This window comes from Muntiacus reevesi, chromosome 5 (genome assembly GCF_963930625.1).
Source record: "Muntiacus reevesi chromosome 5, mMunRee1.1, whole genome shotgun sequence".
In the NCBI taxonomy this organism is placed as follows: domain Eukaryota; kingdom Metazoa; phylum Chordata; class Mammalia; order Artiodactyla; family Cervidae; genus Muntiacus; species Muntiacus reevesi.
The window spans coordinates 42,176,943-42,188,025 of NC_089253.1; the positions used below are offsets into that span (position 1 = coordinate 42,176,943).

An 11,083-nucleotide genomic window follows, 5' to 3' on the forward strand; every position below is an offset into this window, starting at 1 on the left:
GACCCAGGAGCAGGGTCCAAGGGAAAAACAAGCAACAAAAAGGTGCAGTAAGTGTTCAGGGCTCTCGCCTTGAACCCCTTGAGGAAAAGGGAAGCAGGCAGAGGGCAGGAAGAACAGCACCTACAGGGAGGTGGGGACCAGGTCCTGGCTCTGCCAACAACTGGTCATTCCCCCCAGGACTGGGTTTCCTCACCTGTACAGAGGGGGGCACAGTCCCTGCCAGCCTCCCTCCAAGGGCCTCAATGTGGTTTCAGCGAAAGGGCAGGGTTGGAGGAGTTTTGCAAACTGTAAAATGCAGCTCACACCTGCAGGCTAACTGCAGTTCCGGGACCCGAGCCCAGCCGGGCTCTGGGGAGTAGACACAGTGAGTCCTGGCGACCTAGACACGGTTTGAGGCCCGGGGGTCCTTTGAGCTCCCTCAGATCCCTAACTCCTTCTCCCTGTCCCCTCAACCCCCCTGGATTCCTCTGTTCTGGGAGTCCGAGAGACCTGACCATGGGGTCGTTGAAGCCTGGAGGGAAGAGGAGGTCCTGCCCTGGACTGGCCCCCACCCCCACACGGACTCTGAGGCCACGTCCACACCAGCCACGTGGTTGGCAAGACTCCAGTGGGTTTGCTGTGATTAACAAACGCAGTCCTGACAGTGAGGATGGGCCGTGGTCCTCGGCCCTCTTTTCCCTGATGATCACCCTTTCAGTGAGGTCTTCTGTGCATCCAGATAGTGCGTCAGCTCCACTCCTGGGTGAGGGCTGGAATGGCAGGCGGTGAATTCTTCCTAGCAGCACTCCAGGTGGCCGCCAGCCCAGGAAGAAGAGCTGTGCCCGCCTCTTGCTGGAGCCCTCAGGCCACAGGGCCCCGCCCACCCGGCCCGGTGGAGGCTTGAGCCTGGCCCGTCATTCCCCCAGCTCTGGGCCTCAGCTCTGAATAGAGACATGGGAGAGCCTTCGATGGAGCGCTTCAGAGCAGCGCCTTGAAGAGGAAGGAGAGGGAGGCACCACAAGAGAGCCCCAGCGCCAGGAAGAAGGTCATGAGGGTGCCGGTCACCTCCCTCTCCTGTGGCAGCACCTGCCTGGGATACACAGGAGACGAGCTCTGAGAAAACTGTCGGGCCCACCCTGGACCCAGCCTCGTGCCCTCTGCCCCTCTAACAACGGGACGAATGATTTCCAGTCTGGGCTGGCCCAACTTCCGGGCCACTACAGTGAGGCCCTTCCCTCTGGACTCCAGCTTCCTGATCTGTCAAATGGGGCCACTGGACACGGACATCTCTCGCGCCCCTGGGGTCCAGATGCCCCTGCCTTCCTTCTTGGCAAAATGCCCCCTACCTGGTCTTCCTGTCCCCTCTATGCTCCCTTGTCCCCAAGGTGAGCAGCCCAGGAACTCTGCTTGTGACCTCAACCTTGGGTCCCCTGCAACTGAGAACGTGGGAGAGTAGCTGGGCCTTAAGGAATGACAGTGCAACCTGTTAACTCACAGAGGGGGAAATTGAGCACCAGAGAGGAGACCCCAGAATTGGCCGGGGCTGCTTTCCTAGGCAGGAACCTCCCAGCCGAGTCCCCTGCTCCTCAGCTCCTGGCCTGGGGCCAGTTCAGCAGTGAGGGCCTGACCTGACGGCGGGGCACCAGTGAGGCCTGGAGAAACAGCTCGGGCCGGGCTGGCCGGAAGCCGAACCCTTGGCGGCTGTCCCTCTCCAAGACCGAGCCCATCTCCCTGCTCCCAAGCCCATCCCTGCCTCCCCGTGCCCCAGACCTGGGCGCCAGGCACATGGTGAGGGACACGAGGTAACCATTTGAGACAGCGAAGAGCAGCATGAAGGTGATGAAGTAGGCGTCCTGGGGGAAGAGAACGGGCAGCCGGGACCTCTCCGGAACGTGGCACAGCATGAAGAGTGGCACGAACAGGACGCGCAGGCAGACCAGCAGAGGCAGCAGCCGGCTGTCCTCGTCCGGCTGCGGCAGAGGGCGGGGGTGAGGGCGGTCCCCGGGAGTCGGGCCTCTGCCCCGGGCCACCCCCCTCCCGAGAGATCCAACTATTACTTCCCCTGGCCTACCCCGTGTGAGCCAGGGGGGACCCAGCATGGGGGCCTCTGGAGAGCGAGGGGCAGGGCCAAGACCCCCCCAGCCCATAAGCGCCCAGCCTCTGCCTCTCCTGAGCGCCAATTTGTGCTCTTTCAATGGCAGAACTAGAAGAACGCCTGTGGTTTTCCAAGTTGGTTGCGCTGAGCACCCCTGGGGGTTCCAAAGAACCCTTTGGGACAGATGGGATTGGCAACCTGGGATCCAGACCCGATCAGCTCCTCTTTGATCTACTATATTTGTTGTGTGTCCTTGGAAGATTTCATTGAAAGAAGGGCATCATGGCGAAAAGCAATCCAAATAATCCTGTCTGACCTCTCACATGGTACAAGAACCTCCGCGTAACACTCTCCAAGCACCCGGGGCTGGGCCCTCAGCTGGACGCTGGAGACACAGATCAACTGCACATGGCTTCTGCTTTCAGAGAGTTCACAGTCCAAGCCCTGGCTTGCATGCCTCCAGGGGCCAGTGCTCTGTGCTAACTGACTGTTCCATTACCAAACGCAGACTAGGGCCAGTCAGTATTGTTAAGTCACCCTTCTGCGCTCTTTCACACTCTCTGATCCCTGGCTGCTTCTCCAAACGTCCGATCACCCCAGTAGACGTGCTCACCCACAGGAAGTAAGAGGTCAGGCTCCGTCCCAGACAGTCCATGACGTTGAAGAGCAGGAAGCAGCAGATGGGGTTGAAGAACTGACCTGGTGGTGGGGGCAGAGGGGGCTCATCCTGGTCCAGGCTGCCCACTCCCCACTCTCCCCTCCACTCCCATTGCCCTGTCCCCTTCCACTTCCCACCACTCACTCCACTTCCCAGGACTGGTGGAGCTGGTCACCATGGCTGTGATGGCCGGGAAGACGGACAGGGTGACTGTGAAGACCAGTACGAGGCACAGAGCCGTCAGCCAGATCTGGGAGTCGGAGATGGTGGTGAGCGTGCCACCAGGCTCGGAGCCCAGCACGCAGCCCCGACCCTCCACCCCAGCCTTGGCCCCAGGACTGGGACACTGGGGCCTGGGCCAGCGTGTCCCTGACCCGCCATGACCCCGTCACCTCCGGTGGACAAGCTGAGTACTAAGGCCTCAGTCCGTTCTAAGCATCTCGGGGGTAGGCTGGAGAGAGCAGCTCTCTCTTCCCCAGGGATGAGGGTTGGGGGTTGTATCCAAACCAAACCTTCCGGAGGACGATGAAAACTGAAGGTTTTTCTGGCTTCTGGGGTTCCTCTGGTTCCACCTCTGTCTCCTTCTCAAGGTCAAGATCCAGAGTCAGGGCTGCCTTCTGGGGGCTGCTGGGAATCCCATTCTTCTCATCTGGGGCAAGAGGAGAGGGCAGGGTCATGCTTGTGACAACCAGGCTGGAGGAGGGGAGATTCCAAGCAGTTAAAACAAGTGACCCTCCACCAGCCCAGGGGCAGGCCAAGAGAACTAATGGAAATGTGCCAACCTACTATTTATTGGGCTTCCCTGGTGGCTCAGTTGGTAAAGAACTGCCTGCAATGCAGGTGACCCAGGTTCGACCCCTGGGTTGGGAAGGTCCCCTGGATCTTCCCTAATGGCCACCCACTCCAGTTTTCTTGCCTGGAGAATCCATGGACAGAGGAGCCTGGTGGGCTACAGTCCGTGGGGTCGCAAAGAGTCAGACACAGCTGAGCGACTAACACTTTCACTTTCACTGTTTATTAAAGTTCATACATGTATCAGGCACAGTTAAGCACCTTAGATGGGTTATTCCACTACCATTGCTTTATAAAAAAAAGCAAAAACCCTGAGGCTCAGAGGGGTTATGTGACTTGACTGAGGTCACACAGCTTGGATGTCGTGAAGCTAGGATTTCAACTCAGACACACCTGGATCTAGGACCTGCAGACCTGAAGCTCTGCTGCCTCCCCATTTTATGTAGGAGGAAACTGAGGCCCAAAGGGGAATTGAACGGATGACTTCAATCCCACTGACTTCCCTTCAAGATCATCTGCCTCTGCTCACTCAAGGCTCCTAGAGATGAGGGCTCTAGCTGGGGACAGAGGTGAAATGCTTCCCTGTGGAGACGGCTCCAGCCTCCCCTGGTTCTTCCACCTCCCCGGCAGGGGCCCGGGCTCACCAGATTGGAGGAGCTCAGCTTTGGTCTCCAGCTCCTGACCTTGGGCCTTCGATGGTTTCTTGGCCAGATAGTAGCGGGCAAACTTCTGCAGAAGGAAAGCGTTGTCCCTGCCTGGCTTGGGCTGAGGTGCCTGGATCCCTCCCCACCCTGCTGACTTAGAGGCTGGGGTCCCCCAGTGGCTGACTCCTTTGGGGATCAGGACTGGGCCCCTCTGCCTCCTTTGGCTTCTCTCAGGACCTCAGACTCAGGGCGATATCTGTGATGCTCCAAAGTGGGCCTCGAGCCCAATACCAGGCTCACCAGGCGAGGCAGGCTCAGGTAGCACATGATGGACATGATGGTGCCCACGCAGGGCGTGACGAAGTACCCCAGGGCGGACGTCTGGGCATCCACGCCACCTGTGCAGAGACTTCAGCTGCAGAAGGGAGGTGACTGTCCACCAGCTCCCGCAGGGAGCTTGTTCTACTTCGCAGAAGACACGTCTCAGATTCACCTCCCGGCCTCTTCCATTCCTCCCACTGACACCCAGGACCCTTGTGCAGGGGGCCCTGGCCCAGCCCTTCGCGTCTCTCACTCTGTCGCACATGTCATTTTTGTTGAGCACTTACTATGTGCTCATTATAAATGTACGCTCCTTACAATCTGAGTATGGAGCTGTAAGAATTATTCAGGTCGGGAAGCGAACACAGGTAAGTGCCTTATCCAATGCCCCTGGCTAGAGAACAGCAGAACCGGAGTTCAGACCTGGTTGAATCCCACATCTGTCCCCTCTTCCCTCAACCTCAACCTGCTGCCACAAGCCAGTGCTGGCCTCAGGAATCCTGCCCTGGGCCCCAAGTTAACCCAGTCCTCATGCATCATTCTCTCATGGTAGGACTCAAGAACCCCACACCCAATCCCCAGCTCCCCCATCACCCCATCACCTCTGTCTCCACCACCGCCCAAGGCATCTCACCCTTAGCACACGCTCTGCTCCCTGGAATCCCAGCCTGCCACCCAAGTCTACTCACTGGCCATGGATATGATCATGGCAAGAGCAGCGAAGATCCCAGCCAGGCCCTGACCACTGAGGAAGAGGGTGCTGTACTTGGAGGGCATGGTGCCCAGTTGCCCGAAGAGGCTGCCTTGCAGAACTGCACCAAAGGCTGTGGAAGGACAGGATTGGGGGTTGCTGCTCAACTAGGCAGGCCTCGAGGGCTCCCTGGAGGGAGTGTCGGCTGGGTGCATAGGGGACTCTGGACTAGGTTGGGCACTCTGGTGTAACACCCCATATGCATTCCTCTTCTGAGGTGCAGCCCTGGGTGTGAGGGGCTGGAGGCCAGAAGACCTGCTCTCAGGTTACTCCGGGGCCTGGGACAAGTGACTTTTCCTCTCCTCTGGGCCTCGGTTTCTCATCGGGGATATGGGTGATGTTTCTTCTGTTTTCCCTTTGATACCTTGGGTCCTTTCAATTACAAGAAGAGGCTCGGCTGAAGCCCTGGGTTGGGGCAGAGTGGGAAAGTGGGGAAGGGCCGAGGTGCTCACAGTTGATGAACCAGACAGAGGCCATGGTGATGGAGAAGAAGAGCCCGGGGCTCATGTCCACCTTGACCAACACCGCCGTCAGGGTAAAGAGGAGCAGGATGACCAGCAGGCTGCCCAGAATCCGCACTGTCTCGGGGATGCTGTTCGGAAAGCGGGAGGGCAGAGTGGACATCTCTGGGCTCAGGCCAGGCAAGGGGAGGAGGGCGAAGAGTTTCCTCCCAAGACTGGACAGCGGGGGCTGGGGAGAGGCGCAGAGGGAGGGAAGGGAGGATGGGAGGGCTCCCCGCAGGGGCCCAGATGGAGCTGCCTCAGCAAAGGGGGAGGGGCCCCAGGGGGCGGGCCTGGGAACGAGCCGGGGGGCGCGCTCTCACCACTGGTACAGGAAGGAGTTGAGGAGTGTGAAGAGCAGCAGGGGCAGCTGTGACAGCAGGGTCACCCAGTTGTTGAAGTTGAAGGTATCTGCGGGGCTCGTGTGGTTGGTGCCCGGGGTCTCGGCAGTGTTGTTGGCCCCCGCCAGCCGCCCCTGGAAGTACTGCCAGGAGGCCAGGGGGGTAGGGTACAGGGTCACTCCACAACCTACCTACCCTCGGGAACCCCCCAGCCTTCTTCCTCTGCCTCCTCCCACGCCCGGGATCGCTCCATTAACTCCTGCGGGACTGTCTCTCTGCCCTTGCGCTGTCCCCAGCACCTGGCATGCAGTTGGAGCTCGATGAACGTGCACGGAGTTGAATCGAAGTCTGGGACGGAGCCGAAGCCCGAAGATCCCCCAACTTGGGCCGTGCTTCATCTCTGGATCACCCCTCCTCTCCTGTGGCTCGGTCACAGCCCCCACCCCCACTCCTGCAGCAGTTTCTAGATTCCTGAGTATTTATGGAGCTCCAACTATAAGCCAGGCTCTGGATCAAATGCTGACCAACTGCTTTCTCTCTGGAAAACATATCCTGCCACAACTCTGCTTAACTCCCCCTCTCCCCACCCATGGCTCGCTGTGGCCTGCAGGGCAAAGCCCTAAGGTTATGGAACAGCATTGGGGGCCTTTCAGAACTAGTTTCCATTTTGTGGCCCATTTCTTGTTCCATCCTGCTAAGCTCCAGGCACCCCAAGCTCTGGCCCTTTCTCTGTAGAGGTTGGCACTCTGCCTCTCGTTGCCTTTACCAGACTCCTGGCTGTTTGAAATGCCCTCCCCTCTCTGACCACTCACCTTCCCAACACAGATGCTTTACCTACCCTTCTCCCAAGTTACAGATAACCTGATTATTAAGCAGAAGGAACTGCTCTCTCCCCTTGGACACTGCTCCACGCCTGGGATGGCACATGTCATGTTACATTACCAACATTTCCTTGGCACCTATCTTGCTCTCAAGATCAGGGGCTGATTCATCTTTGGGTCTCCACGGCCCAGCACATGGCTAGGCACTGAAGAGGCATCTGGAAAGTTGTTGCTTTTAATATACAAGAACAACCCCCTATCGAAGAGAACATAAGCCCTGTATTCCTGTCTTCCCTTGAAACAGTGTGAGCTCAGTGAGGATGAAATCTTCCTCGGCTATGGCTCCTCCTGTAACCCCAGTGCCAGGAACTCTAGGTGTACATTGGATGAATGAATGTAATTCATGCTATTTCTATGAAAATCAAAGGCTTGGATAACCACTTTTGGAGTGACCAGCCCAGGAATAATGACAAAGGGGAGGTGGGTGGGTAGCTCCTTGCTGGCTCCACAGGATCTCCTGACCTGGTGGCCCTGCGCTAGGATCTGGGCACTCCTGAAAGCTTGTGGATCCTAGCCATGAGAGAGGGACCTCTCCTCCCTGCGGCCCTCTGTTTCAGCCGACAAAGGGGACACAGTGAGGATTCCCTAGGAAATCCCATGGACAGAGGAGCCCGGTGGGGCTCCAGTCCATTGCTGTCGCCGAATCGGACCGACAGAGGCACTGACACTGCGTGGTGGCGAAAGGCGGCTGGAGGGACGGCTGGTGGTTGTGGCCTTGGATCTGTCACTCCAGCCACGAGTCTCACCGGGATGGCTGTGATGAAGAAGTTCCAGGGGAGGAGGGTGCCCAGCCCGAGGATAAAGAAGCTGATCCCGACCAGGTGGTAGCTGTGAGGATCAGACAGAAGGTCACTCGGAGGACTTCCCGCTCCGGCGGCCCCTCCGCCTCCCAGACCAGCACCCTCCCCCCACCCCGCTCGGAGAGCGGACTACAACCCCCAGCACCCAGGCTCAGGCACCCGAGGCAGGGGGCTGACGGGAAGTGTAGTTCCAACTGGTCTTCTTTGCGCTGTAGAGATTCCAAAGGGAGCGGATCTGCGCTGCCCACGGCCGCCGGATCCCCATATGCCTCACCCCACATGGCCCCCAACTTGCCTGTCCCGCGGGGCGTCTCCTCGCGCCATGGCCGCCCGGCGGGGTGAGCCCGAGTGGGACAAAGATGCGGGCGCCGCACCTGCACCTGCCCCGGGGCCCGTGAGCCGAGCCGGGGACCCGGGAGGCCGGGTCTGGCCGGTGGTGGACACGGGAAGCGGGGTCGGGTCTTCCACGGTCCGAGGCCGGGCAGTGGAAGGCGGAAGCTGGGCTGGGAGCTCCACGCCAGTTTCGCCCGGTCTCAAGTACCGCAGGCTCGGACCTCGGCTCCGCCCCCGGGGCGGGGACAGCGGGGAGCCCCACCCCTCCCGGCCCGAGGAGAAGGGGCTCCAGACTCCAGTCCACCCCCGGCCTGACCGCCTGGTCCCCGGACTGCACCGCTCCCCGTGCCGCCCGAGAGGCTATGATCCGGGCAGATTCCCCCGGATCTGCGGGCGCCGGGCCCCGACCCGTGCGGGCGGGTGGGGGGAGGTGATAGGGGTGTCCGCCCTGCCCCGGCCCCCTGCCCAACGGAGTGCTCTGGAGCTGACCTGGCGCGGAGTTCCCCAGGCTCCGCCAAGACGGAGGCGGTGCCGTGGCGATGCTAGCACCCACTAACGTGCAAGACCCCTGGGTGGTAACCCGAGCGCCGCCAGCCCCGGGGGAAGCCGGGGAGACCGTCTGTCGCCGGCGGTCCTGGCGGGCTGCACTCAGCTGGCTCCCCCCGGGAGGCAGAGGGGAGGGCCAGATGTCGGAGCTGGCAGAGCCCGCGGGCAGATCTGGAAGACAAACAGATGAACCCTTCTCCTCCAGCGGGTGCCTGGGGAATCGCCGGGAGTTTGGGGCGCACAGCGGAGGGTCGAGTCCAGAGGGGGAGTTCAGAGGGGCTTCCTGGTGGCGGTGTGGCTAAGATTCGGAGCAGTGGCTCCGGAGGAAAGGGAGACCCAGAGGAGATCCAGGACCGCTCCCTAGTCTTACCTGGTGCTCTCCCATCACCACCACTTCAAAAAAAAAAAAAAAAAATTACTTTTAGGGACTTTCCTGGTGGTCCAGTGGTTAAGACTCCGCGGCCTCTGCAGGGAAAGCGAGTTAGATCGCTGGCCGGGAAACTAAGATCCCGTGGGCCGGCTTCCCAGGTGGCGCTAATGGTAAAACATCTGCCCGTCAATGCAGGAGACATAAGCGACATAGGTTCGATCCCTGGGTCAGGAAGATCCCTTGGAGAAGGAAATGCCAACCCACTCCAGTATTCCTGCCTGGAGAATCCCCATGGACAGAGGAGCCTGGTAGGCTACAGTCCATGGGGTCACAAAGAGTTGTACAGGACTGAGCGACTAGCGCACACACACAGGCACCCGGGTGCAGCTAATAAATAAATATTACTTTCAACGATCCCATGTCACATCGTATCAAACATTAACATGCATTCAGCTCCCAGCCTTTTTCCGTGAAAAACTTTGAAAAGATGATAAACCATTGGACTTTTGAAATTAATTTTCTCTAACTCATATAATTTACAAGAGGATTTGCTTTCTCTGCAGTTGCCATGCATAATGGAGATGCTGGAGAAATTTTGTCACAAATTGTTTTCATAAGTAATGACATTTTATGGCCATTTCCTGGTTACGTGTGTGTGTGTGTTTTCTCCAGTCTGTGAGGCAAAGACTGTGCTTATTTAGTTTGGTGTTTATTGCAAACGTCTAGAACAGCTGCCTGGTACATAACACATGCTTGAAAAATGTTTGGTTAATAAATGGACTGCAGTGATACGCAAGTGATTTGAGAGAGAACAGGGTTGGCTTTAAATTACAGTGATTGAAAAAGTTACTGTGTCTTCAATTTGCTTTCAACCTTTTAGAATATGACAAAGAGGAAAGTCTCAGTTGTGGTGCTAAAGTTTTGACACTTATTAATCTCTATTTAGGTAATCTCCCTCTCTCAAAAACACACACACACACACAGAACTGACCTCAGAGCTTTTGCTGACAGTTTTACCTAAATAGAGATGAACAATTTTTATTAAAACTTTCATTCTATGTTTTTATAGTTACCTTATTTTTAGGGCTTCTTATGCTGGTTTCCTATTTATTATAATAGATACTTTTCCTTGAAGATGAATTTATTTATACATTTAATATAAATTAACAAATTTACTTATGAAAAATGAGTCATTTATAGAAAATTTATAGAAAATGAAGCCCCATTTAGGGCTGCAGGTGTGGGCACAGCTGAGACACAGGTTTCCATGGAAAGACATGAGGAACTGAGGTTTGAGAAACACTGCATTTGTGAGGCAGTAAGCTAAGACGATGAGGGCATTTCTCCAAGGGAACAGCCCGTACCAAGGTCAGGGACAAGAGAATGCCAACACGTTCAGGGACATGCAAACAGATCCCTTTGGCAGGCAGGGCAGGAGCGGGGGACGAGCCTCTGCAACGGCCGGTCTGGTTATGACTGAGTGCTGAGTAAGGAGTGTGGATTTCATTTTAAAGGAGGAGTTGGCTCAGTCATTCTTTTCTTTTAGTTTTATTTACATATTTGTTTTTGGCTACACTGGGTCTTTGTTGCTATGCGTGAGTTTTCTCCAGTTTTGGTGCTCGGGCTTCTCATTACGGTGGCTTCTCTTGTTGTGGAGCGCAAGCTGTAGGCTTCGGTAGCTGTGGCTCTAGAACATAGACTCAGTGGTTGTGGCCCATGGGCTTAGTTGCCCAGAGGCATGTGGGATCTTCCAGGACCAGGGATCAAACCCATGTCCCCTGCATGGGCAGGCAGATTCTCATCCACTCCAACACCAGGAAAGTCCAATCATCCTGCTAATATGCATTCTGTTACTATCCTGCAATGAAATTCACCTATCATAAAGCCTATCTATACACACAAAAATTAATGCCAATAAAATACCTGATTGTACTACCTAGGATAAAGAATAATGCATGTTTGAATATGTTAATGCTCAGGCACAGTGAAGCAATCTGATGCTGGCCCCTCTTTGTATAGCCACTGTTTTTATAATGCACATACAGTGTAGGCAAACCGGCCACTGCGGGACT

General features: G+C 56.8%; 1 protein-coding gene across 5 annotated transcripts; it reads right to left on the reverse strand.

The window, feature by feature from the left end:
* Nucleotides 1-819: 819 nt before the first annotated feature.
* On the reverse strand, nt 820-8,294 carry SLC29A2 (solute carrier family 29 member 2). Of its 5 annotated transcripts, none has more exons than XM_065937803.1 (12): nt 8,058-8,294; nt 7,709-7,790; nt 6,064-6,224; nt 5,693-5,832; nt 5,179-5,313; nt 4,469-4,566; nt 4,169-4,253; nt 3,245-3,381; nt 2,877-2,982; nt 2,688-2,773; nt 1,750-1,949; nt 820-1,069 (listed from the first exon to the last, which is right to left on the reverse strand). In XM_065937803.1, the coding sequence occupies exons 1-12, from the start codon at nt 8,084-8,086 to the stop codon at nt 958-960; spliced, it is 1,371 nt and encodes a 456-aa protein (XP_065793875.1). In that variant the 5' UTR covers nt 8,087-8,294; the 3' UTR covers nt 820-957. The 5 variants fall into 5 exon arrangements, with proteins under 5 accessions (XP_065793875.1, XP_065793873.1, XP_065793877.1 ...); XM_065937801.1 differs by having other exon boundaries at nt 4,406-4,566; XM_065937805.1 differs by lacking the exon at nt 8,058-8,294 and adding an exon at nt 7,024-7,120 and having other exon boundaries at nt 4,406-4,566; nt 7,709-7,784.
* Nucleotides 8,295-11,083: the final 2,789 nt, after the last annotated feature.

What these genes read in the sequence shown, in the direction of transcription:
- SLC29A2 (XM_065937801.1), bottom strand. Translation starts at nt 8,086, where the DNA reads ATGGCGCGAGGAGACGCCCCGCGGGACAG. An exon ending in AACTCCTTCCTGTACCAGTG is followed by an intron (nt 5,833 to 6,063) that starts GTGAGAGCGCGC and finishes CTTTCCGAACAG; the next exon opens with CATCCCCGAGACAGTGCGGA. An exon ending in CACCAGTCCTGGGAAGTGGA is followed by an intron (nt 2,774 to 2,876) that starts GTGAGTGGTGGG and finishes CCCCACCACCAG; the next exon opens with GTCAGTTCTTCAACCCCATC.